Source organism: Drosophila persimilis, unplaced genomic scaffold (genome assembly GCF_003286085.1).
Source record: "Drosophila persimilis strain 14011-0111.01,24,50 unplaced genomic scaffold, DperRS2 tig00000863-arrow-arrow-pilon, whole genome shotgun sequence".
Taxonomy (NCBI): domain Eukaryota; kingdom Metazoa; phylum Arthropoda; class Insecta; order Diptera; family Drosophilidae; genus Drosophila; species Drosophila persimilis.
In genome coordinates, this window is record NW_020825364.1 from 600,915 (window position 1) to 628,161 (window position 27,247).

General features: G+C 50.2%; 1 protein-coding gene across 1 annotated transcript; it reads left to right on the forward strand.

Moving 5' to 3' along the window:
- The first annotated feature begins 15,113 nt into the window (after nt 1–15,113).
- Nucleotides 15,114–26,259, forward strand: LOC6599526 (cohesin subunit SA-2). Its single transcript, XM_026993604.1, has 8 exons — nt 15,114–15,196; nt 15,251–15,365; nt 15,429–15,602; nt 15,660–15,852; nt 15,912–17,407; nt 17,467–17,748; nt 17,810–18,314; nt 26,075–26,259. The coding sequence occupies exons 1-8, from the start codon at nt 15,114–15,116 to the stop codon at nt 26,257–26,259; spliced, it is 3,033 nt and encodes a 1,010-aa protein (XP_026849405.1).
- Nucleotides 26,260–27,247: the final 988 nt, after the last annotated feature.

Consider the following 27,247-nt stretch of genomic DNA (forward strand, 5'->3'; position numbering starts at 1 on the left):
CTGTCCCTCTGTCTCTCTGTCTGTCCCTCTGTCGCTGCGTCTAAGCCCCACGCTCTGCACGCTCTTCACGCTCCCCATGCAGCCGGCTTCCATGCTCCATTTCATGTCACAGGTGGCCTCCCAGCCCCCCAGCCTCCACCTCCACCGCCGACTCCTGCCTCCTCCTGCAGCTCCCACTGACTGCATTTAATAACTTTTTATTCGCCGCTTACCCTCGATGACGAGTGACAGGTCTCTGGGGCATGATGATATTGGCCAAGGATAAGACCTGCTCCTGATTCCTGTAGGGCGATATCTCCCAGTAGCCATCCCCCATTCGATCTCTGAACTCCTTCCCTTCGAAATCCCTATCCAAAAAGAGAGTCTATCCCCTGAAATTCAACCCTTATCCTTATCCAATTTGTGTACTAGTATTTTTCCAGTATTCTTATTGCATTCTTTGTCTAGTATCTTTCTTGTAATCTCTTTATTCTGGTATTATTTTTTTGTACGTATTTTTCTAGTATTTTATCACTATTCTTCTGATATTTTCTCAGAGTTATTTCACTATTTTGTTCTTCTAATATTTGTTCAATATTCTTTCAGTATTTTCCAGCTGTATTGCAGTATTTCTAGGATCTTCTAGGTTTCTTCTGGTACTGAAAACCCTCTCTTCTCTCAGCTACAGGGTATCCCTGCAGCAGTACTCCTTTCTGATAGCCCACCATTCCACATTTTCTTTCACTTTTCGATCAGGCTCTCGGTTGCACTGTGGGAAAATATGTAGAAGCTGGCAATCAATGTCCAAAACTTTGCCCCACGGCCATGACAACTTGCCTCTCGATTTATGAGCCTACGCCTTGGACGCCGTGGACGGACTCCCCCTTTCAAAAACCGAGCTAAAAACCAAAGCAAGACCAAAGCCAAAGCCAAAACCAAAACCCAACCCAACCCAAAGAATCTCTGTGTGCAACAGGCTATTGCTGCGGCTGCTGCTGCGGCTGCCGTTGCTGCTGTTGTTTCTCATGGCCTTAGATTTGTGGCAATAATTGATTTTAATTTATAGAGTAGAACACTTTGGAGAGCTGCAAAGGTAGGAAGCGAAGGAGTTGCAACAGCAGTCGAAGGAAGCGCAAGAGTTGCAAGAGTTGCAGGAAGAAAACCACAGCTAATCCTTTTAGCCGGGCAAACCACTTTCCTAATAGATTCCACCAAGTGTTGGCCCTTAAATTGGCCGAGGATTCACCCTACCGTATAATTGTCGGGGTCACCAATTAAGGGAATAACTCTACCCACTCCCGCAGCGAGTGTCGGGGTCACCAGTTTAGGCGGGGGCTTCCACTTCCTCCCTAACAACAGGCCAGATCTGCGCTTTGAAAAGTTGTAACAACGTTTACTCGAGTGTAACTTTTTTTTGGGTTCAACTAATGAAATTATGAGGCCTTTAATTTCTTCTTCTTTTTTTGTTTTTGGCAAGATGTCTCTTGCGGTGGCCTCTGCGGAAATTAACGCTGGGAAACGCTGGAAATACTTGAAGGAAAGAGGTTAAAATACCATTCTCATACCATTCTCGTGGCAGAAGACAGAAGAATGCCGTTCTACGAATGGGGTTCTCCCATGGTTCTCCGAGGTCTCTGGGCCCTCGGCTCTGGGCTCTGGGCTCTGGGCTGGGGGTCTCTGCTCCAAACTCCAAAGCAATTAAAACGCGTTTTCGCAATTAAATGACTTTGCTATTTTTATTTTCCCTTCTGTGTGTTTTTGTTTCTGTTTCTGTTTCTGTTTTTGTGCTTCTGTAGTGCTCTGTGTGTAGTTTTCTCGTGTAGTTCTTTTAGTTGAACAAAAGTTTATGTCAAAAATTTAAATCAGCAGCAAGAACGACAAGGGGGGAACGGGGGGACGAGCAGGGGGCATCGCCAAGGGGTTTAAGCGGAGGAATGACTTTTGGTAATTAGACTTCTTGACTTTTTTGGGGTGTGGGGCCCGGGGGCGTCCAACAACTTTTTTGGCTTGGAGAAACACCCTTTGGAAATTGTTTCCAATTAAATGAGACTTTTCAGAGAGGGAGGGGGTTTTTTCTTTGGGGAAATTCAAGAAAAATAAATACGAAATACTGAAACACGAAATACTGAACTACTGAAATACTGAAAAATGTTATAATTTTTAGAGTTGGTTTTTATTTGCTTTCTGGAGCACAACTGTTTTTGTCAAATGTTTCTTCAGCGAAGCGAGATGACGCTGCAGGTTTCATCTCTCTCTCTTCTGCCACATGCCCCTTGGATGGTGCATGGCTTGCAGGGCGTGGGGTGGGGAGGGGAGGGCATCATTATCATTTCTAGAACGCGACATTAACATTAACTTTGAGAGTAATGTGGCTCGGGATGTATGTGTGTGTGTTGCCGTCTCTGTTGATGCAACTGCGGAGCGTAACGAACACGCTTACAACGAGCGAGTGAGCGGGCGAACGAAACGAAACAATCCCCAAAGGAAAACACAATCATCATTAGTGGTAGAGTCCACATAGCACAGTTGTACGAGAGCGATATAGTGTGCATATACTCGTAGTGGTTCCATGTTCTATATAATCATTTGGAGCATAGACCGAAAGACCGAAAGACCGACGACCGATTTGTGGTGTTGGCAGGCAGGCAGGCAGGCAGGCAGCGTCTTTGGCTCGTGGTCACACCTCGTGGGGCACTTGCAAGTGCGCCTCCAACGCCAACTCCAACTCCAACTCCAACGACTCCTCCCCTGGCACTGCCACTCATCATCATGTCTCTAGTTAATTGGGTTTTTTCTTTAAACAATTCTATCAATGCCTGAGCATATATTAGCTTATAGACCGACCGGCCGACCGACTCCAGGTGCTGCTGCATAAGACACCTATTAGGGGCATGCTTCAATGCCTCCAAATGGCATGCAACCACAACTGCAGCCCACTGGAGTGGCGAAAAACGGGGTTGGCTTTTCTTAGGAAAACAGTTTTGCAGCAGGAAAATTAACTTAAACGAAGGCTTTAGCTTTCAAAGGGGGAGAGTGTTTTCCCTGCTTTTATGGGATCAACAATTCTCAGGAAGTGCCCCTAGGTAGCTTCTTGAAGTGATGTATTGGGTATGGAATACTATTTGAGGGGTCTTAGAATCAACATCCAGGGAAAACTCCTCCTGCATATCCACAGCTCTTTCTGTGGCATTCCACCAGCGATTAAAGATCATTTATAGGATCCTGAGACCCAAGAAGTTCTTTAATTTGGTTTTTTAAACAACACTTTTGGGAATCTATTGATATTTTAGTGTCTCACATTCGCAGATCTCGGACGCGTCATACGGCAGGGCCCCTCGGTCGACCCTTGAAGTCTCCTTTAAACTCTTCTCTGGTAAGATTTCCTTTAAGAGCGCCACCAGCTCTCATATCTTCCGTTTCCGAGCGATCTGATTGGCTTCCCTTTAAGCCAATTTCCTTATAAAACCCATGGCTGACATAACTGTTAATGTTACGGCCACTTCCTTCTTGAGAGATCACCTTTTTGGAAGCCCACACAAAACCGAAGTTCGATTCCGGATTCCCGATTCCAGATTCCAGATTCCAGATTATTCGTGGAAGTAAATTGAGATGTCAACTTCGAATGCCTTTCTCTCCGCTCATCGCGATAATGATGATGATGATGATGATGATAACGATGATGCTAACAACGGATTATAGATGGATGCTAGATGCTAGGTGTTTCCCAGATGAGCAAACACCGATAGAGGCACTTAAAAACGGAGATGCCCGGTAGATGATGCAAAATGTGGCCTAAACTCTGGTAGATTTACGGATGGAAAGTGTGAGAATCGAATGACAAAAACGAAAGAAGCAGGGAGCAAGGGAGCAAGGGAGTGAGAGAGTGACAGAGTGAGAGAAGGTTAGAAAACAGTTAGAAGATCATTATCTCCCTGGCCCAAAGAGACGCAGACAGAGAGAGAGAGAGGGAGAGAGATAGAGAGAGAGGGGTCATCAGTGAGCCGTGAAATATGATCAAAATATTTATGTCTCTGGCCGCAATTATGAAAAAAGAGACAGACCAAAGAGCAAAAGAGATGGAGAACTATTCGGAGAGCAAAAGAGACAGAGCCAGAGGGAGAGAGAGAGAGAGAGAGATAGACAAAAATCACAGAAGACAATGGTCTATCGATCGGCTCTCTCTGTGGGACACGGACCCTCATTCCGATATTTTGTTACCTGTTTTTTTTCGAAAATATACTTTTTTATGACTCTATTTTTATTTTTTTGGTGTAGCCGTAAATTGATTTTTACGAGGAGGCACACGACGACGACGACGACGAAGACGGAGGCAGACAGGCGGACGGACGGACGGACAGAGAGTTTCGGAAGTGCAACGAATATTGGCAATAAACATTCCAATTTGATTTGTGCCCCTCCCTCCGATCGGCGACGCGGAGAGTGCACGAGGCCCAAAAGGGCAGAGGGGAGCTGCTGCAAGTCCAGTTTTAAGTGCAATTACAGCGAGAATGGGCCCTGCACTCCAGAAAGAGAAAGAAATTAGAATCAAAGACAAATTGTCGACAAAACTAAAGCAGTGACAGTGCAATTAATTATTTTGTCAGGGAAAACGAGTGTCGACTGCCGACTACCGTCTGCCGAGTGCACCTGAAAAGTGCCTGCCCCGCACAACCCTCCTCCCCGGGAAAAAATGCCAAGAGACAAGTGAGAAATGAAAAACTTTTCTCCCTCCCTCTCCCTCGCTCTGGGAGAAGGGGGAAGTGCACTTCCGACAGGTCAAAAATGAATCGCATCGCGCAATTAAACAGTTCTCTCTCTCTCCCAGGGCCTGGGGGCACCCAAAAGAAGAGGGGAACAAGAAGAACAAGAAGACGAAGGTGTGAAAACTTAATTAAGTCGAAAACAGAAGTCGCAACAAACGAAAAGAAACGAAAAGAAAGCCAAAACGAGGTGAAAATCACTTGAGGATGGAAATTCCCTCAAAGAAAATTCCACGGATTTACACACGAATTTAATGCGATAGAAAACCCCCATTTTATTGAAAGCTAAACCCCAAAACTAAACTGTTGGCCAAATAGAATTTTGCGGTTGCGATTTCCTGCGGTTTGGCGGCCTTTGACGCCCTTTGACGCCCTTTGAAGCACCCTACGATAGGCTGCATGCAACATGCAGCAGCAGCGGCCTTTCGGTGGGCCAGTGAATGGACTGAGTTTACCTGAATCTGCCGACCTGTGACCTCTCGATAAGGACAAACATTCCCGAAGCATGCGTCACAGAGACATAAAAATCGAAAAATCCATTTCATTGCCGGTCGATTTGATAAGAGAGGACGGAGAGCAAGCCGGAGAAGCGGAGAAGCCAGCCCATCCTTGGAACAAAGGACTCGCCTCTGATGTTGCTGTGTTGCTGTCGTTTTTGGCGTGGGCTTCTGCTGCCTGGGAGGGCATCGGCGCATCTTCCTCGAATGATTTATGCGTGCATTTTCAGTGCATTTCATGGCTGCTTAATTAGTGATTAAAAGAGCTGAAAAAAACAGCAACCAAACCCAGAAACACTCCCACGAAATGCCCGTCGCTGCAGAGTCGTGGGTGCGGAAGAACCACCGCCAGCGGATCGCTGCAAGACGGTCCTCCACAGATGGCATGAATGGGAAACAATCGCCCAGGAATTAAACAATTAATGTGTAATTATCACAGTTTCGCACACAGACCGCAGAGCGCACAGAGCACAGCGCACGGCGCGGGATGCCCCGGAGCGCCAGCAGAGGAAGGAACTGCTTCAATCCCTGCTGGATTCGAGAGGAGAAAAGAAAGAGAGTCGTCAAAACGCCCACTGGACGGACGGGCATGGAGCGTGAGGTGTGCGGTGTGCGGGCGGCTCCAGGGCGTGCCGACAAACGATCCTTACTCGAGGGGCCACCAAAACGGAGAACGGCGAACGGAGAACGGATCGGAGAGATCGGAGAGAGAGCAATACATCATCATCAGAGTCGGCCCAAGGAGAGGAGCAGGAGGAGGTAGGCCTAACGATCGTTGAAAGTCCTGGAGTGGTGCCGAGTAGGAATCATGTAATTTTCTAAGAGAGCGGGAGGGAGATCGGTAGGGAGATCGGTGGAGAGATGATTGTTTTTAGGGGTTTTAGATCATCCAAAATGTGATCGCTGATGAAGGCGCCGGCACCGCTTCGGCAGGAGCTTCTTCGCCTCCAATTATGTTGTTACGGCACGGAGTGGAGGCGGGGGCAGGGGCAGGGGGATCAAAGCGATCAACCGATGATCAGGCAGCCATCAACGAAAATTGTTTCGGACACTGATGTGCGGCAATTAGATGTTGAAAGGAGTCGAAGAACCCAAGAGGCACCGCGCGGAGGGCCAGAGTCGCCACGTGTTGCAAGCAACCAGCCAACTAGCATCTGTATCTGTAGCTGTAGATGTATCTGTATCTGTATCTTATGCAAATCAGTTTTAGGGCTAAGCAGCAGCAGGAGGGGCAAGCGAAAGAAGGAATTAGCATTCGCAACAATTGAATTAATGGCGCTGCAGAATGTCCTTTAAGGAGCTTAAGGACGGGCGGCAGGGAGAGGATTTGCAAGCCTCTTTCGAGGATTGAATTAAGGCCGAAACAATGGCCACAAATTAACTGCTTTTCGTGCTCTAATTCAAGGTGCGTGTGCACCCTGGCCGGAGATTGCTCCGCTCCTGAAATTAATGGCAATTATCCCTGAGCCCTCGCTTTAACCGCAAAATTGTCCTCCCAAAAAGGAGCGGGAGAGGGAGCGGCAGAGGCAGAGGCAGAGATCTCTGTGTCTCTGGGCCTGAAAATGTCGTGTATGCGTGTACGTCTAAGCCGCATTGTCTCTGCGTTTGATCTTGTGCCGAAACAAAAGTTAAACTCTTCCCCGAGAGCGAGGGAGAGGGAGACAGGGAGAGAAATCCAGAGCAATCTTCCGTAGATGAAGCTGTGGGAGTGAGTCCACTCCGTGCCTGAAACGATGGATGGATGGATGGATGGATGGATGGATGGATGCTCTTAAGGCGCCGCAGATCTTTCAAAGCATATCAAGTGCTTAGCATAATTAGTAGATGCATACTCGGGACTGGACTCTGGACCTATTGTTGTGCCACCAAAATCTGCTTAACCCTCATGATCGTATGCGTTTAGGCAACTTATCGAGTAGAAGAGATCTGAGAAGGGCAGCAGAGATCTCCCTCTGTTGAGGATCTTTTTCCCATGCAAAACAATGGAGAGATCTAACTTTGAAGATCTCTTTCTTACAAATTGTTTGGCTTTTGAGCTTTTGATGCTCCCCAATAAATTCCGATATGAATGTCCAAATATTTACACAAATTAATGCATTTCCTTCTCCCTGTCCCTCTCCCCCTCTCTCTCTCTCTCTACTCTTCCGATGGCTTCTGTTGTTATGGAAAGTGCGTGCCCCAAAAGCGACTCCAGAAGCATTTTCCCACAGAGCTTTCGTTTCGGTGTTTTATTTTTTTCTTTCGATTGAGAATCTTTTTTTTTTTTTTCTTTTTTTTCTTTGATGAACACAAAAAACGGATTTTCATTCTGTCGGGAGGGGGGTGGGGGCTTTTCTTTTGGGGCGGCTTAGGGAGACGCAATGACACCTTGAATGCCGCGGCGGCAGCGCCCACACGAAATTGAGACATCCACTTGGGGCAGGCCACGGCCACTGGTGGCAGGTATTTGTTTCGGGAGCATGGCTTTCCCATAGCTTTCAAGTGGAGGAATGTGCTGGGTGTTGCATTCAACGGATTAGTAGCAGCACTCGGCTGCAAGTGATCGGTGATCGTAATGACTTTTGGATTTCCAGAAGAGGAAGCCGAAAGGCCAACGTGGGAAACGTGGGAACGGAGTGCAGCAGTGACATTGAAGTGGATCTCGAGTCTCCAATCTGTGGCCTGGACTTGTGACACGAACGCCCTTGCCCTGGCCCTTGGCCTGGCCCTTGCCCTGGCCCTTACCCTGGCATTTGCATAAATTCCAAGCCGTGTATCATTGCGGTGCATGCACCATTCATTCGTGCATTAAATTGTCTTTCGATTGACCGCAAAAGAAGCACGGATCTGTTGCTGCCACCGCAAAGTGGAGCTGCAAGTTTCGGCATTCATCAAAAAGTTGCAACAATGTTGACATCTTTCTCGGTTCGGTTCCCGAAACTGCTCTCCGCCGCTCTCCTCCCCTCTTTGTACTGCATATTTCCCTCCCTCCTTTAATATTTTGGAAATATTATGCAGGGTAATCCTTTAATCGCCTCCGAGTGTCCGTCCCAGCCTCCTTTTGTTGGCCATATTTTCCACTAATTTTCGTTTTTGGTCCGCAATTCCATTGGTTTTTGCTGCCACAAAGGGATACACATTTGTGTCGAATAATCCCTAAGTGGACATAATCCTTTTGTTTGCCACTGTCTCTGGGACCTCTGAGGATCTCCAAGGATCTACGGATCTATGGATCTGTGCGTTTCTGTTTCTTTTTTTTTTTTAATAACTCTTTTGCGTCTTTGAGGCTTTGTTTGGCGAAGATCATAAAGGAAGTGCAGGCTGAGGCATTATCTGGACAATTGTCCAGTGGGCGGATATGGATATTTAATACTTTTTTTTGTTCAACCAAAATGCGGAAGGCACTGCCAAAGTCCGAGCAAAATGTGAGTTAAATACGAGAGGAACTGCGAACTGCGAAACTGTGAGAGAAATGCCATTTAAATGGAAGAGAAAGTGCCCGATTTTGAGTCAAAATTCGAAAGAAGAATCCGCAAATACTTAATTTAAAAAAAATGGGATTTAAATTTGTGAAAAGTGAAGGAAAATGTGGAAAAACTTCTCGATAACGTAGAATTTTGATTTGAATAGGAATTAGAATAAGAAAATGTCTAAAAATATGTGAAAAGTGTTTAAAACTGAAAAGAAGTTTCCAAATATTGAGTGAAAAGTGACTAAAAAGTGGTGCAGGACTAGAGGGATCCATGGATCAAAGAGGGACTTATCCCGACCGATAACTGCTTGCCAGCGACACCATATGCCGGTGGTTTTATCATCGAAAATCCTGTTAAGGGGTAATCGGCCCCCTACCCCGCCCCGCCCCGCCCCCGCAAGAGCGAGAGCTTCACACATCTGTCGGAACGGAGATCGGCGACCGGAGGGGGGAGTCTGCAGCATGCATCGAAGGTGGTCCCCCCAGCAGCGTCCGAGTCGCTGTCTGTGTCGCCGCTTAATAACCGAATAAAAAATGATAACCCCGAAAAATAAGAAGACATCAAAAGAAGCCACAGATGCAGGCGTATGCATGGAGACGGAGGTGGAGACTGCAGGCCAAAAATTAAGAGAACATGGTCAACAGAGAGACAGAGAGACAGAGAGAGAGAGAGAGAGAGACAGAGAGGGGTCTCTAACAAGCTAAGCAAAACATAAGAAAGAAAGAAGGAAAGAACAGAGAGAGAGAGAGAGAGAGAGAGACAGAGGTAGAAGCGAAGCCTCATAATGCACAAAAAAGGGTCATAATGATCGGCAGAGATCGCAGAGAAATTGGAGGCACACAGATCGCCAGAGACAGAGACAGAGCCAGAGACAGAGACAGAGCCAGTGATCCCCAGCCACAGAGCTGGCTGTGTGGAGACCACCGATGCGTCGTCTTAATTTATTCACACAGAACGACCTCTGGGGGATCTCCTGGAGATCTCTGTGCTGTGGGTAGCCCAGGCCGGCCCAGGCTCTTTAAACTCTTATTAATGAGCCGCAACGCGCTGCAGCCTCGCAAGTGTCGCACGCAACGCACGCCGATTAAGCCCCAGTTAACGTTTCCCCACAAAAAGGTGGCGATCCATGTCGACCATGATCACGGGGCATGTGTCTCCGTGTCTCCATGTCTCCTCGGTCTCTCGGTAATCACGGGGCATGTCTTTTTGATTTTTTGGGATTAAAGTGCAGTCGTCGCAGGGCTTTTATCGGCCCTAATGGACCATGGAGCATGGACCATGGCCAGGCCTCCGTGTGACAACTTCTTCTGTCAGCTGGAACTGTTGCTGTTGTTTCAATTAAGATTCCCATAAACCCAGAGACCTTCTCGCCGGCACTGGGACTGCGGTGTGCGGCGTGCGGTGTCTCCTGGTTATCTCCGTGGCCTGTCACTGGCCGCGCCTCCGCCTCGATTTTGTTTTCCACTAAATAAAGACATTAAAAGTGCCGTCCAGGTTCTGTTTTTTTCTGCTTTTTCTGTTCTGTTTCTGTGTTTGGGATTTGTGATCTCGGTTTCGGGTTTTCGGGTTTTCGGGCTTAGGGCTGTGGGGATTTATTAGGGACCACCTTTGTGGGTCCCGGGCTTAACACTTTTTTGTGCTGGTCGCTCGTTGGCTGTTTTTAATTTCACTTGCCACACGGGGCAATCAATCTCCGGGCGGACTGTGTCAACCCCGGTTATGAGCCTGAGAAATGGCCATAAACCATCATTAACAAGCGGCAGCTGCCTGTCCTCTGGCGCTTACAACCTGGACATGGCAACGGATTCCGATTCGAAGTCGGATTCGGACATGGAGATGCAGTTGTGTTTTTTTTATGGCGTTTTCCTCTGTGCGGCTGTGTGTGGTGCAAGTTCCAGGGAATCAGCTGCTGTGGAAAGTGTTGACATCTCTTGTGCCGCCCAAGCTGCCGCCGCTTCTTGTGGGGTCTCTCCTCTTTCGGCCAGTGTTCTTTTGGGGGAATCACAGAGAGAAGATTCAGGGGAAATTCGTTGTGGCCCAGAGAGCTTTTGTGCTCTAATTTTTGTTGAAAATCCCCCCCAGGAAATCCATGATAATCCCAATTAACGTTTCAGAAATTTCCAGCAGAAGAGACGCGTCGAAATGCCCTCCAGAGACAGAGACAGAGGCAGAGACAGAGACACAGAAAGGCAAAAAACTGGCCAAACAACTGCCACATTTTCATGAATGAATGAATGAATGAATTTTCGATTTCCACTAAAACTCCTACACCGCAAAAGATACATAGATACGGGATACATTGAGGCGGAGGCAGAGACAGTGGCACGGGGCACGGGGCACGGGGCACGGGGCATGGGGCTGCCACAACCTACTCGGTCATGCAAAACACGATTCACTATTAAGGCAAAAAGTTGTACAAGTGGGGGCTGGGAGGGGGGCAAACGGGAGGAGACTGCCACCGCAATGGGGCAGGCACAGCCAGGCAGACAGGCAACGAACAAACAGCTTTTGAAGCATAGAAGAAATTGAATGGAGGAGTCGCCACAGACACAGACACAGGCACAGACACAGAGACAGAGACAGAGCCCCCGGGTTGGGGCAGTGGGGGGGTTACGCCGTCTGGAGTGGAGATCGCTTCGGCTTCGGCCTGGCTTGGGCTTTGGCTTTGGCTTTGGCTTTCATTCATAAATGGCCTAAGCGGTGAGACGAGGTTTTGGCAATCTGTACGAGCTGTGCTGTGCTGTGCTGTGCTGTGCTGTGCTGGCTGTGGAGCCCTCTTGGCGGACGGGGAAAACACTCTCTGGAGGATGAATCATCTGCTGGCTGCCTGGCAATGCAATGGGGCACGTGATGCCCGTTGTGTCGAGGTGTGTCAATTAGCAGTTGGTTGTTGCCTGTTGCCTGTTGCCTGCTGCCTGCTGCCTGAAGAGGCAGAGGCAGAGGCAGGCACATCCATAGCCAGACGATGATGGTGAGGAGGAGGCACTCGTTGAAGCACAGCCGCACGATGGGGCCGAGGCGGAGGCACAGCCAGAGTGGAGGGGGGAGGAGGAGGATCATGAGAGGTAATCGCTGAATGCTTAGGCGTAAGTCCACGGCATGACTCATCTTGCCACACAGTTGCGCGACTGTTGTTGCGCCACAAAAAGCAGCTTCTCCTTCAGCACCGAGAACCGAAGGGACTCCGTATTTGAGCAGCGCAAAAGAACTACCAGAGGAGCCCAAAGAGCGAGGCACTAGACACCACTGGCTTTTCCTGGATCCACCCTGAAGAAATCGTGTGCCAAAGAAGTGTATGGTATGGCCGTTACTCTTGCGGAAACCCAATGAAAAAGAGCTAGTTCTTTATGGAGGAACCTCTATGATCCGCTCTATGAGTGCTCTTTGCCTCTGGCTCTGACTCTGGCTCTGACTCTGGCTCTGCCTCTGCCTTTTGCCAATTTATGAATGAAGTCGAAGCCGAGGCCGAAGCCAACTGGTTTTCCCTGCTGCTTCCTGCGCCGATAGACTCTTGGAGGCGATGTCTGCGACTGGCACCCACATGGAGTGTGTGCCTCATGTGTGCGGGTGGTGTCCACATCCCATATCCATATCCATATCCACATCCATATCCATATCCACATCCACTTCCACATATCCACATCCGCTGGCTTCTCTATTAAATGCGGAAGAGGGCGTTGCGGCGATTCATTCTGATTCATTTGTATGCGGCATGCCCCAACCTCAAGCTCATCATCGTCACCGTTCCCGTCCCCGTCACCGTCAGCGTCCCCGTCACGTGCTGGGCGGGATTCTTGGATTCGAATTTGGTTTTTTGGGACGACTTTGGGGTTTGGCGTTGCGGCGTTGTGGCGTTGCGGCGGTACCCTTTGTGGCGCCCACAAGCCACAAGCCGCGTGCCGCTTTGATTAATTATGCGATGGTAGCCCTACTCCCACTCCCCCTCCCACTCTGCTGTGTGCCCCCCTCCATTGCCGAGTGGCAAGCGGTGTGGAAACTTATTGGCTTAAATACCATTTGTACGTCTTTTTGTGTGTGTTAGAACAATTGCCTCGCATTGGGGGGACACCGGGGGGATACGCCAGATGATTTTTCGTGTTTCCACTGGCCAGCGATGGCCTATATGTCATTATCTTCGAATCGGAGCTGCCTGGGACACCATTTATCGAGGGAAACACACACGACAGAGGCTCCATTCGGGATACTGTTTGAATAGATAGGGAGATCGGAGCTGTAAGTAGTCAAAGCCGAAGAATGTTTCCTCCTCCGCATACCAGAGAGAAGTCGGCGGCCTCAGCGCTGAACCGCAAACAATTTCCACCCATCTTGCAGCCTCTTGCAGCCTTTGGCAGCCCACAAGTCCACAGAACTTTATCCTTGTTGGGTATTTGATTTCTTGGCCTGGAAATTTCTCGTTAAACTTTGCAACAAAGTCGCGGACGGGGGCGTCAATTAGGCTGCCTGCCACCCGTGCAACCAGGCCATTGTTGAGGCAGATTCCGAGGCAGAGAGAGAGAGAGAGGCGGGAGGGCAGGTGTGTGTCCAGAGGCCGGGGCCACGAGCGCCACATGATGATGCAGCTGCCGCCAGCCGCCAGCCTCCTGCGCCGGACAGCGGCTAATTCCACCGCCTGCAAAATGGCAACACAATGGCAGAAGCCGCCAGGGTGAAGGTCAGATTTCGAGGCAATCAAACAATGGGAAATGCAAAAGACACAGAGGGAGCGGAATATCGTTTTGAATATGAAATGAAATGGAGGCAGAGGCAGAGGCAGAGGCAGAGGCCAGCCTTGACCGTAGGTGGACTCCAATTACCCTACACCCGGCGGCAGCTGGGAATGGAATCGCCTTTCGATGCCCGATGCCCGACTCCCGACTCCCGACTCCTGATCGATCGACAGATTGATCTTTCAATCAAATGGCAGCTGTGCTGCAGCTCTGATTCTTTTTGGAGTGCGCCAATTTCCAGACATTCGATTGGGTTTCCAGGGAATCCGAGTGCCAGGGAGTGCTTTTTATCAAACCCAAAACGAATGAAACGAAACAAAACGAAACGATCAAGAAATTCACAAGAGAAGCCTCGTCATCAGCGCAGATTGAAATAATTCCCCCCCGAGCTGGCGAGCTGCCGAGCTGCCGAGCTGCCGATCTGGCGAGCTGCCAACTTGCCAAGTCATCACGAATATATTGGTCGGTAGCGGCCCCGATCCTCTGATCTTTTGGCCCAAAACGCAGGCGCGCAGCCGCTGCCGCAGACGCAGATCGCAAGAGTCGCAGATCGCGTGCGATAAGCAACGTCAATATTTGTGTTCCGCCGTTGGATAAATGGATGGATGGATAGGATAGGATGGATAGGCTGGAAGGTATATGCTCTGAGGTCTCGCATCTGATGGAAGCGGCGATTATGAGGTCCTTGTTAGTCGGCTTCACCGCCTTTGAGGTCCAAGAGGGACAAGTGGCTGCTCTGCTCTGCGCTGCGCTGCTCTGCCCAATTTGCGCTCTGTTTGTGTATCATTTTGTTGTGGGCCTGGCTAATTGTTTTGCTACCTGCTGACCTCTCCTCTCCTGTCCTCTCCGCTCCTCTGCCCCGATCTGTTGATCCATATCCAAGCACTAACCACTCCACCGCCCTCCTCCGATCATGAGATCGGCTACGACGACCTGTGGGAATCACTGTCGGAATGACTGTTTGCCTTTGCCTTTGCCTTTGCTGTTGGGTTTTCTCTGCGGTGGGAAATCCACAACCAGACTAGAAATGTAACAAGTTTGCGGTTTTTCTCTCTTTTTTTGAGAGAGAGAGAGCGAGGGCCTCCCGGGATCTCTCAGTTTCGAGTGTTTTTTGGAGTTTACTGGACAACTTTGACACCAAATATGATGGTTTCTATTTTTGGAAACAGCTTGGAAACAGGGCCATTAATTCTTACATTTCAACAGTTCAAAATCAGACCAATAATCTCAGATGGGTTTCTTAGAGGGCTGTGCATCAGAGATACAATTATTTGGCTTCCATTTGACTTTTAATCTACTGATTATTGATTATCTATCATTTAAATGCCACTGTACTTCGGAGGACAGTATTGTTTCTTAAATTTGTTCATGAGTTGCCTGCTTTTTGCCACCCCAACGAATGAAACAAACCAGTAGTCTCCTCGTTGGCGCCTTATATCTGCTGAAAAGCCATTAAAATACTGTGAAATACTCGAAATACTTAAGTTTACTTTAAGAAGCCCCCCTCTGGCACTGCACTGGTTCCCACTTTCCGTTCCACCAGTTCCGTGGCTCTGTGCTTCTGTGGCAACGCTTTTTCTTTACTATCTGGCAACGCTGCGTTCAGATTTGTTGCAGCTTTTGACGTTCTTTGCTTTTTTAGTGCGAGTTTTATTTATGCGTTGATTTTGAACACTTTTAATTGCATTTATCACAGAAATGAGTGCGGAAGATCTGGATGCTATTGAATATCTGGAATCCACTGAAGACGCCACAGACGCCGACGTAGACGATGAGATCATGTATGTTTTTCGGATTGTTTTCAAATTCCATCTTATTTGACGTGTGTGTTGCAGCTTCTTAGATGAGCCGCAAGAGGAGGATCACGAGGGGGAGCAGGACGAGGGAGGAGCTCCTTGGAGAGGCAAAGGGTTGTTGTTTCGTGTGATGCAAAAACGAAACAATCAAGAGGTAAAAACACTGTGACTTCTCTAATTTCACCATTGAAAAATGTCTGTGCTTTCCATTGTCCAGGCGACTGCTGCCGAATGGCTGGAACTGTACGACAAGTGCCCCTCGTCCGCGCTGGTGCGCCTGATGCAGCTCGTGGTGGACGCCAGTGGCAACCTGTACCAGATACCCCCCGAGACCAAGGCCCCCTTCCAGTACGGGGACATACTGCTGACGGCCAGGCAGGGGCTTAGATGCGTAAGTATCGGAATACCCAATGGCAAGGACACCCCCTAAGAACGCTTCTCTTTTCAGACCAGCCGAAGTTACTCCTTGTATTGGAGGAACGGCTGCACCACCGCCAGGCTGTCCTCCTTCGTGCGGTGTCTGGTGAAGGCTCTCGATGCCAAAGGCCATGCTGGTCATGTTCTGAAAGAGTTCTCAGCGTTTGTTCTAGTGCTTTCCGAGTCGGAGGTGCGTTCCTTTCGCTACGCGGGCACACTGGTTGGTGGGTGACTGAAAATACCATACGACAAAGAATGGAATAGATGGATGCTCCACTTCTAGGTCTCAAAGTGATGACTGGCATGCTGGCTGCGGACGCGGTGAGGGCCACGGATCTGGCGACTATCTGGAATGAAATGTTGAGCCAACTGTTCGTGGGTCGTCGCCTGGACATCGCGGACTCCATACGCTGCCTGTGCTGCACGGAGCTCGCCCTGTGGCTGGCTACGTATCCGGCGGTGGCCTGCCAGCTGGCATCCCCGCACATGCACTGGCTGTTCGAGGCCCTGGCCGACACGTCGTCGAAGGTGCGCGAGTGCTGTGTGCTGGGCATATCGCGGGTGTACGGCACCGAGGATTTCCGTGTGAGGCTCTCCTGCCTGTCGCTGGTGGCGAAGTACAAGCAGTGTTTGCTGCTCGTCGCGACCGCGGACAAGGAGTGGGTGGTGAGCGAGCTGGCCCTACGCCTGCTCGCGCCCCTGCTACGCGACTCGCCCGATCTGTGGAGCGAGGAGGAGATGGCCACGATCGAGGGCTTGATGTTGAATCAGAATCGATGCGTGGCCCAGGCAGCCGCCGCGATCTTCACGCAGCGGCATCTCAGCAAGGAGGAGGACGAGATCTCTCGGATACGTCGCGTGGTGGCGTTCGCCGAGAGGTTTCCGGAGTATGAGCATTGCGCCTACCTGGTGGATGCCCTGATCGAAAGGAGCAACGTGGTCCTGGCCTGGGCCCCCATGGTGGAGATGCTGCTGACGGGGGAGGAGCAGCAGAACGAAGACGGCATCATCATTGACCTACTGACGCGTGCCGTGAGACAATCGATAACCGGCGCGATACCCCCCGGACGCTATACCAAAGATCTGGTTAGGCAGGAGCCCATCGCAGGGGCCAAGCAGACGGCCACACAAGTCCTGGCGCCCGTGATGGACAGGCTCCTGCGAAAGTACGAAGGAAACTTGGCAAGTCTCTCGAATCTGCTGGAACTGCCGCAGTACTTCGATCACGAGGCAGAGGAGCACACCGAGCACTTGCCGCTGCTGATCACATGGCTGCAGAGGATACTTTTCCCCCAGCAGGACGTGGCGGTGATGCGCGTGGCCGCCGAGACTCTGAAGAAGGTCTGCGTGCCCTCGAACTGGCCGGATATTCGGGCGATCCTGGCCACGGCCGTGAACAACTATCAGGTGGAGCTCAGCAGCTGGTATGCGGCTGCGAGTGCCAGGGCCACCAGTCGTCTGATGGAGACCCTGCAACTGGTGGCCGCGTTCTGGCGGCACTTTGACCTCACGAAGAATGAACTGCTGGGCCCCGTTCTGCAGAACCTGGAACAGAGTCTCCCGACAGAGGACAACGACAACGACAACGACAACGGCAACGCACTGCCGCGCGGCACCATCCCCTTGTACTTGGAGATGTGCTACTATGGCCTCATTTGGCGGCTAGCTGATAAGCAGAAAGATGCTGCCGCCAACGAGGATCTCAAGTCGAGTCTCACGGCGGTCATTCGTGCGGCATTCAAAATGATCAAGTTGATGCCACACAGTTCCTTCCCATACGTGAGTAAATGTTGCCGAATATGGAGAATATCCCTGCTAATGGCTCGTTCTCGGTGCAGGCCCTGACCACCATCTGTGATCTGTTTCTGCTGTTCGGCCGTAACCAGCAACAGCAGTCCAGGGACGCACCCTATGTCTATGTGCCAACGATCCGGGAGTTTGAACTGCTCGAAGAACACCTGATGATGCATCTGTTCGGTGCAGCGCCCGATCAACTGCACCCGGAGGAGGTCTTCGAGCTCCAGAAGAAGCGGCAGGCCTTGACGGGATACTGCAAAATAATGTCCTTTAATGCAGTGCCCATCATGAGGTTCCGCTTCATTCTGCAGCACTACGACAAGGTGGCTATCGATCACTCCTTCTCCGACTATTCCACTATCGATCTCCTCTTCCGCTTTTCAGTACTTCGACGCCTTCGGGGACTTGATGCACGCCGCCATGGAGAAGTGCCTGTACCTAAATGCCACCAACTATGGCATGACACTGATGCACACGGGCGTGCTGGTCTTCGAAAGGGTGTTGAGGGCGAGTGGGGGGAGCGGAGTGCGTGCCGCCAGAGCCCCCGAGTTCGCGGATCTGCTCAAACTCTGCAAACGCCTGGCGAAGACCCTCAACACTGATCGACTGAGGAGTCGCCGAGGAGTGGTCGCCCTGCACCGCGCTGGCATCTTGTATGCCGCGCAGAACATGGGCCACAGACTGACGCGCCGGCCGACCGTGAAGTTGCTCTTCTTGAGAGTCCTGGAGGTGTTTGTGCCACAGCTACTCTCGCAGGATAAACTGGCGATATTGCAGCATCTGGAGGAGAACATTCCCGCAGAGCTGTCATCGACCTGTCGCGAGGGCTGGGGGCCCCTGCACAGATATCGCACGGCCCTGCAACTGCGCCTCAAATTCAGTCGCCGCCGTGAGCTGCCCGCCCTTTGTTTATGTAACGGCAGCGAGTATCTCCCATATGTAACTCCAGCCGAGTGACAAGATTGCAGATTGCAGATTGCAGATTGCAGATTGGCGGGGCGCTAATCGTCTTTCGCTGGAGAGGATTGCGAGTCCGTGGAGGAGGACTGAGGACTGACTAAGGTAGGATGCCTTCACGTTTTATTTGAAAATAAAATTCCCCGAGGAATTTAGCCATTGAAATGAATCGCACTGCAATTTCATCTACGTTTTCCGCCGCAAACAGCGAAAGCTCTTCGCCCTCCCACCCATCCAGGCGCGGGGGTATCTGCTGGATACATTTGCAGTTACTTTTAAGCAGCAGCTGCTCCTCCCTCCACTCCTCCTGCTGCCGCTGCTGTTGCGGAATATATATCGCATTTCCATCGAAGGCTGCTCAACAAATTTTCAATTTCAATGCACGCCTCGCGCTGACAAATTGACTCGCCGAACCTCCTGTGGGTTCCCTGTTCTGTTCTCCTGTCAAAGGCCGCACGAGCGAACACAACCTTTGACACTACTCCACCAAGGGGCAGGGCAGGGCAGGGCAGGGCAGGGCGGGGGGACACTTCTGCCCCCACTCCAGCTCCTTCTGGTGGTGCCGCTCAAGGTGTGCGCAGTGTTAACATTTTTCGGGAAATGAAATGAAATTCAAGTGGATATTGGGTCACTTCTGGTTTTGGTTTTCAAGTGGCTGTTGGCTGGTGGCTGGTGGCTGGTGGCTGTTGGCTGTCCAAATGGACTCTGGCGGCTCTCGTGTCCATTTCCTTGGCACATGCCACATATCGTATTACACGAAACGAAACCCAACAAAACTTTGAATATCTACAGCTGTGCGAAGGATCGATGCTTAGCTAGGAACAAGGCCAGGATACGCAGATACATTCCTCCTGCCACATCAAGCAACACGGGGGCAACATCTGCTGCTGCGCACAGAATCTTAATTGGAGGAATCTACAGATCTACAGATATACTGAGGAGGCTTTCCTGCCACAAGAGGCACACTTCTGCTCTTGGACAGGTAGACCATTAATATTCGCATAACGGGCACAACCGCTAGGAGGGCAGGGCCCCATCCCCCATTCGCATCTCCATCCGCATCTCCATGGCAATTGCATTTCACGCTCCCTCTACAACGGGAAACCTCATCACAGATGTCCTCCGTGTGCCCTGGCTCTGGCCCTGGCCCTGGCCCTGGCCCTGGCAGTGCCCGAAAGAAAGAGAGATACAAATCAGCCTAAAACGGGGATCGCAACTGATCCTGCCCCTCGCCTTTGCGGCGGTTGCGGTTTAACGAGATGCGTCACCGCCTCCACGACCCTGCTGCCCCTGCTGCCCCTGCTGCCCCTGCTGCCCCTGCCACTGCTGGCACAGAGAAGTTGTGACCCCCGAAACGTGATGTTCGGACGCTGATAAAACGTCCTTCTGGTCTGGGCTGGTCTGGACTGGCTGTCGCTCCTCGCTTCGCCGATTAGTTTGCTCGCTTAACGAAAGTGTAACACAATTTTGTCGAGAGAGACACGCGCATCTGTCGCTGGTGCTCGTTCTCGTTCTTGCTCTCCTTCGATCTTAACTCTTCGGTAGAACAGTTGTCCTCCCCCCGAAAAAAATACAACTTGTGCAAAAAAAACCACACAGAAGGATACTAAAAGAAGGGGTCACGACACGTGGCACTTGATTCGTATCAAATTTCTGTACTATTTTCGGGAGTTTTACAAGGGTTTCGCCTCCGTTGCTCCTCTGCCTCCTCTCTGGCTCCTTAGCCAACTGTCAACCCATTTGGCCGATATTTATGGCCCTTTGCCGTTGGGCATCAGGCATCAGGCAACGCATCAGGCAGCGCATCGCATCGCATCGCATTGGGGGGCCCTGCGACTGCAACTGTTATTAACATGAATTTATTGCTTGTTTCGGCTTTTTTTCGGGTAAAGAATTTACATTTTAATAGTGCGGACTGAAGGCGAAAGTGTGACCACACACACAGAAACAGACAGAGGGGAATTTTGGCAAGGAGAGCGTTGCCAACGTTGGGCTTGAGCTTTCAGTGTTGCCAACAAATTGGTTTCTGCCATGTGATGGCCAAGAAAATGCATTGCGGTTGTGGGAAATATGCTGGGAAAGTGGTTTTCCCGTTTGAACATGCGCCAAAGAGCATTGCCAACGCGAGGAGAAGGATGCAGGACTAGAATTACACATAAATGGCATTGCCAACACAGAGCAAGCAAGGCCCAAGCTTTCAGTGCTTAAAAATTCGTACGAAGAGCATTGCCAACGCAAAGAGAAGGTTCCAGACGGGAAACTTGCATAAACAGCATTGCCAACGCACAGAAAATAAAGCTTAAGCCTCCAGTGTTTCCCCTCAAAATATCGTAGCCCCATTGATGATGTTGATAATATGGTAGAGGAATGGTATGGGTATGGGGAAAACCTTTTGGCAGGAAACAGCATTGCCAGCGCAAATAAAAGAAGGAAGTCAAGCCTCTCAGCTGTCAAATAGCTGTCAATATGATACAAAGTATATAATCCATGCTAAGAGATCATCCAAAGAGCTTCTTTGGACTCCTTCGCTCGATTTAATTTGAAACTCTTTCATACGTACATTTCTCTCCATTAAACCCTCCATTTGGCCTAGCGGCTTCCGAGCATTAATCAACCATTTCTCACTCTTTCTTTGAATACTTGAGAGATGTCTTTCTAATGGGCTGGAGGCACAGAACAACATCAGCAACATCAATATTCAGGGGCCACTCCCGAGGCCTAAAGTGTGTGCTAGACCCCGTCCGATGTCAAGTTGCGTGTAAAAACATGAATTCTTCGATTCATCATCGTGACAGGAGGTCCTTCGCTGCTTCGCTGCTTCGTTCCTCCGTTTCTTCGCTCCTTCGACCAGTCCCATTGATGAATGCCACAAGAAATTTGTCAATTGTCAATCAGGCATCCGAGGATCAAGAGGATTGTGATCCCTTCTGCACGACTGACAGCAAACACGCGGTATTTTGTTTTTTCTTCCGTTTGTTCTCCCTGTTTGCTGGCTGTTGTTTCTGTTGCTGTTTCCTAATGTCTTGGCAAATAGGTAGCGCCGATGGTAGTCCTGCCATGAGGGTGAGGGGATGAGGATACTCCCCTGTAAATCAATGTTCCCTGTTTACAAATGTGTCGCCATCGCGTAATTCAATCCGTTGTAGCCGCGGCAGGATGCCGCTCGACAGCCGTCGCCGTCTTGGCAAACCAACAAATACCATTTCGATTTGTTGCCTTAAGGACTCTCTGGCCCCTGCCCCTGCCCCTGCCCCTGCCACTGGTCCTGCCACTGCTTCTCCGGCGGCTCCTGCCACGGCTCCTGCCACGGCTCCTTGTGTGTCAACAGAGTCATGTGTCGGCGTGTCGCCCTGTCTTTAACATATGTCCTTTGACACAGGGATCGACAATGGTTCGAAGGTGCAGCTGAACCCTGCCAGGACACGCATAAATTAACGCACACACAGGACACAGGACACAGGAATCGCCTCGGCAAGTAGAACGAATCCGTTGCGCTGATTGCCGCTCTAATCCCCGGGATCCTGGCCCCACATTAGCACGCGGCAAGCGTCGTGCGGCATGCGGCATGCGCACGCGCGTTGCCACTTGAACGAAAGGCTGAAAGGGATAAGGATTCAAGCTGCACAAATGCAGGCTCCTCCTGGGCCTCCTGGGCCTCAAGTGCCGCAGGATCGCCTCTCCGCCCCTCCGTCGGTGCTTCGGGGTTAAAATTAGTCGTGGCCTGTCAGCAAATCTGATTTACGCGCCATCTGCCATCTGCCATCCGCGGAGCTACAGATTTCGGGGGATCCGTGTTCCCCCCTCTCCCAGATTATAATTTTAGTGGCAATCTAATTAAGCAATTACAAGCGTGTTGCCCTTTCGGAGTGTGTGTGTGTCTGTTACATCGAGTCTGAGGAGAGGAGATCTCCTGGCAGATGCTGGGCAAGGGACTTGCTTTCTCTCTACTTCGAGGATCACTGGGAAACTGTTTGCCCTTTGAAGTCTCTTTCCCTTCAGGAGCTTTAACGGGTCTCCTCTTCCGTCTATTCAGAGACTGAAAGATGTGCATGAGATGGCAGGTTGGCTTTTGTCGGGAAACTCAGGGCGAAGGAGGGCAATGAGGAGGTAGCTTTTGGCCCAGAATGCGAGGATATAGCTTATTGATTTTGTGGGGAATACCCACTACCCCCCCCACCCCACCCCGCCAAAAGAGCCCGCCAGGGAGTTGAAAGACCCCAAGGACGCTGCAGGGCGCAGGACACGCGACAGCTGCTGCCAAAAAAAAACATTCCACTGAATGTCTGACCATTTGCACTTTTATGGCCCCTCGTCGCAGCGCAATCGAAACGCCTCTTACGAAGAGACAAAATCCAATAAAAATAAATTTAACACATTTGTTTTCGCGTGGCGGGGGGGTGGAGAGAGGGGGGGAAAAAGGACACAAAGCCTAAACCAAACCTCATCCTGAGGCTGTTTCTGGTTCTGGTTCCGGCTCTGGCTCTGTCACAACAAATACCAAAGGGGAAGGGCCCCCAAAGGGGCAGACAAAATATTTTCAATAATAAATCTATTTGATGGGCCCGGGTCTCGCTCGTTTTTATGATCTCCGAGATGCGAAGTCGATGCCGATGCCGTGGCCGATGCGATGTCAGCAGGCGCAGTCATTAAAAATCTCACAAAAATTATATGTCGCTACGGATGATTAATTGCTGGAGAGGAGGGAGAAGATGGAGAGGAGTACGCACTGCTCGAGGAATACATACGGACTACAGATTACGGAAATATATGCATAATATATGTATAATGCCCAACGAACGCTGTTCATCGGCGACCGGCTCTTGGATGTGTAATTAATTTTCATTCACTTTCCCATTGAGTGTTTGAGCGGGTAAAACACGACGTGCATCTGTTGCAGGCAGCCACTTGACCCAAAGAGGCAGCACCATCACCATCACCATCGCCATCGCCATCAGCCCTCCCTCGATGGTCTATGCTCGATGGCCTTTTGACCATCTGTGGTGGTCATTGGGGTCCAGTGCAGTCCAGTCCAGTCCAGTCCAGTCCATCGGGGTTGTCACCTAATTTGTCCAATTTGTGGTCCGTGTCAGGTGCTGTAAATATTGCATTTAATTGAACTGTCGGAAAATGTGTCAAATGTCCCGTCCAGAGGGCCCGAAAGGGCCAAAAGGCCATCAGGTCAACGGAGAAGACCTTCATAATTTCTGGAAGTCAATGAAGCGGATAGGAGGTTTGATGGCTGATTTTTCCAGTTCTCAGACAGAAGCCATTACTTATGCTCCTACCCGAAGCTTAGGCTGGAAATATGGCATTAAAGCAACTCCAAGACTCCCAAAGAGAAGCCTCACATTCCTCTCCAAGACTCTGCGTTCTGCCGTTCTGCGTTAATCCCTAAAGACATTATCGATTGGAATATCCTCACGGAGTGGAGTGGATTGGAGTGGAGTGGAGTGGAGTAATCCTGTACACAACACTAATTAAGAGCTTGTAGAACCACAAGATGGATGACCAGAGGGCGGCTGGGGGGTGGGGTGGGGTGGGGTGGGGCAGCAGCCACAACACCTTTACACATAATTAGAGGCCTCTGTGGACTGCACCGACAATGGGGATGGCACATCTCCCTCCTCTTTGGACGGTAAACACTTGGAGGGCCATCTCCATCTCCATCACCCATCTCCAGCTTCAGGTGCATTCTCTTCCATTCATTAATCCACATAGAAATGTGTGCGGATGCGAGCTGCATCCATGGCGACCAGACCACGAAACCCAAACGCAAACACACGGCGGCACGGCCACAAAAGCCGCCAAGAGGCCTATTAGCCACAATAAAGAGGCAGCAGCCAGTCAGTGGGCCCCCTCGCGCCCCCTCGCGCCCATAGAAATTCTATTATGCAGATGAATGGGAGGCGGGGGAGGGGATGGGGCTGCAGGTGGTTGGGTGACGGGCACGGGGGACGGGTGTGTGTTTGGCCCCGCCAGATGCCATTACAATGTAAATTCAACAAAAAAGGTCACTCGGCAAACTTGATGCGGGTCCAAGGAGTGGCAAGGAGAGGAGAAGAAAAGGAGAGGAGACAGACAGCATAGACATCTTCATCTGCCCCAGAGGCCAGAGGCCCTTGCCACAGCACAGCGGAACAATTGATCAAATATCATAATTTATCAAATGACAATGCAACAGGCGTTTCGGTGCGGTGCGGCGCGGCACGGCACGGCAGTGGCGGCAACGTCTGAATGTTCTTGATCTCCGGACACCGTCGCTGGCCTTGTTTGCTTGCCCCAATCCCCACACCATGCCACACCAAGCCACACCATGCCACACCGCAAAGTGTCGCTCTCTGTCGCTCTCCGAGGCCTCCTCTGGTATTCCATTCCATTCGAAAGCTACAACTTAATTTATTTGAACAATTTAAGTCGTGTGTTCGTTTGGGGCTCTCTTATTTATTTCGATGGCCATCAAAGCATCTATTTAGCATAATTGCAGTGCATCTCCCGAGCTGCAGCCAGAGCTCCGGCCTCTCTGCTCATCAGAATTCCTCCGGCATTCTTGTGTGGGGTCTCTGGGTCTGTGGTAATCCTAGATAACGTCCAACCTCCCCAACCAGTGGGTCAAATATCAAAAGTAAAACCCAACCATTTATTGTTCTATTATGGAAAATGTCTGTTGGAATGAAAGAAGAGCTTAAGTGGAACGTTTCCTATCTTAAGCACGGACATTTGTATGAGAATTGTCTCCAGTTTGCTCACAAATTGATTAGCTTATGATTAACAGATTGATTTCAACCTAGTTTGTGGTTCTAAGAGCGAGGCCAATGGAAGTTTTTGGTGAAATTTTCTCTGGAAAAGTTGTTCAAGAGTTGTCCAAGAGTTTCTTAAATATAAATTAGATTTAATAGAAAGTACAGGGCTTTCTTGAAAATTCAAAGAAATTCATGGAATATACTCCCAACACGTTTTCGTGGTCTAGAAAGTGGTCTAGAATTGATCTGAATTCTAGAAAAAACATTGGCAATCATATAATGGATGGTTTTGTTTCCAATATTCCACGAAAGTTGAGGGAAAGGTCGTATAGATTGGAATATCTTAAAAAGACGTTTTTGTCGCGGCACACTTTACTCTAAATCGGACGAAAATCGGATGGGTTTTACCCAAGTTTCGATCTTATAAAATGCTTCAATAGATGTCGATTTTGGCAGAAATATAAAAGTAATCTAGATGTGTACAAATCGTTCAAAATTTTCATTGAAATTATGTTTCCAGAATTTCGAAATCAAGGAATCGACACAGGCTTTGCCTTTCATGACAATAGTCGTGGCATTGGGCATTCATTTCATTCAGTATTTATTTGGCTCTCGGACTGGCTAGTACACCTTTTTTTCGAGAACAGTAGCAAAATTCGTGAAGTTTAATTAAGAAAAAAAAAAAAAAACAAAGGAAGCCCTGCCTTCTGTGTGACAGCAATGTGTTCGACATTACCAAGAGTCGCGTACAGATAATGCTGATCCGTGGCATCCACTCACAACGAAGTGCTGCCACCAGGCCAGGCCCATCATCGAGGGCCGCCCATACAAGGCCGACTGATAGCTGTCGGCGATCAGCATTATATGTGCGGGGCTCTTGGGCATGTCGTCCTCATTTTTGCCACACAGATGGTAGGGTCTCCAGTTCTGCTACTGTTCTCGCATGTACGAGAATGTACTAGCCCTGATCCGAATCTGGGGCACAAGCTGCAGCAGTGTGTGCCACATCGATCGGCGGACGGGGAAGCAGCACGGCATCGCCTGGAGGACAAGCAACCCACCGGCAGTCCAACCGCCAGTGGCCTCCTTGTGAAGGATGAGGACAGCAGCCCCCATCACTGCCCCGTGGACTGCTAGCACGACAGCTGCAGTGAGTCCTCCGATGTGGAAAACACCAGCCCGCAACCAACCGCCAGTGGCCTCCTTGTGATGGCAGTAATATAAAAGTAATCTAGATGTGTACAAATCGTTCAAAATTTTCATTGAAATTATGTTTCCAGAATTTCGAAATCAAGGAATCGACACAGGCTTTGCCTTTCATGACAATAGTCGTGGCATTGGGCATTCATTTCATTCAGTATTTATTTGGCTCTCGGACTGGCTAGTACACCTTTTTTTCGAGAACAGTAGCAAAATTCGTGAAGTTTAATTAGGAAAAAAAAAAAAAAAAACAAAGGAAGCCCTGCCTTCTGTGTGACAGCAATGTGTTCGACATTACCAAGAGTCGCGTACAGATAATGCTGATCCGTGGCATCCACTCACAACAGTGCTGCCACCAGGCCAGGCCCATCATCGAGGGCCGCCCATACAAGGCCGACTGATAGCTGTCGGCGATCAGCATTATATGTGCGGGGCTCTTGGGCATGTCGTCCTCATTTTTGCCACACAGATGGTAGGGTCTCCAGTTCTGCTACTGTTCTCGCATGTACGAGAATGTACTAGCCCTGATCCGAATCTGGGGCACAAGCTGCAGCAGTGTGTGCCACATCGATCGGCGGACGGGGAAGCAGCACGGCATCGCCTGGAGGACAAGCAACCCACCGGCAGTCCAACCGCCAGTGGCCTCCTTGTGAAGGATGAGGACAGCAGCCCCCATCACTGCCCCGTGGACTGCAAGGAAGACAGCTGCAGTGAGTCCTCCGATGGGGGAAACACCAGCCCTGATCCGAATCTGGGGCAGAAGCGATCATCGGACGGGGAAGCAGCACGACGTCGTCTGGAGGACGAGCAACCCACCGGCACTCCAACCGCCAGTGGCCTCCTTGTGAAGGATGAGGACAGCAGCCCCCATCACTGCCCGCGTTCTGCAAGCACGACAACACGACAGAGTCCTCCGATGTGGGAA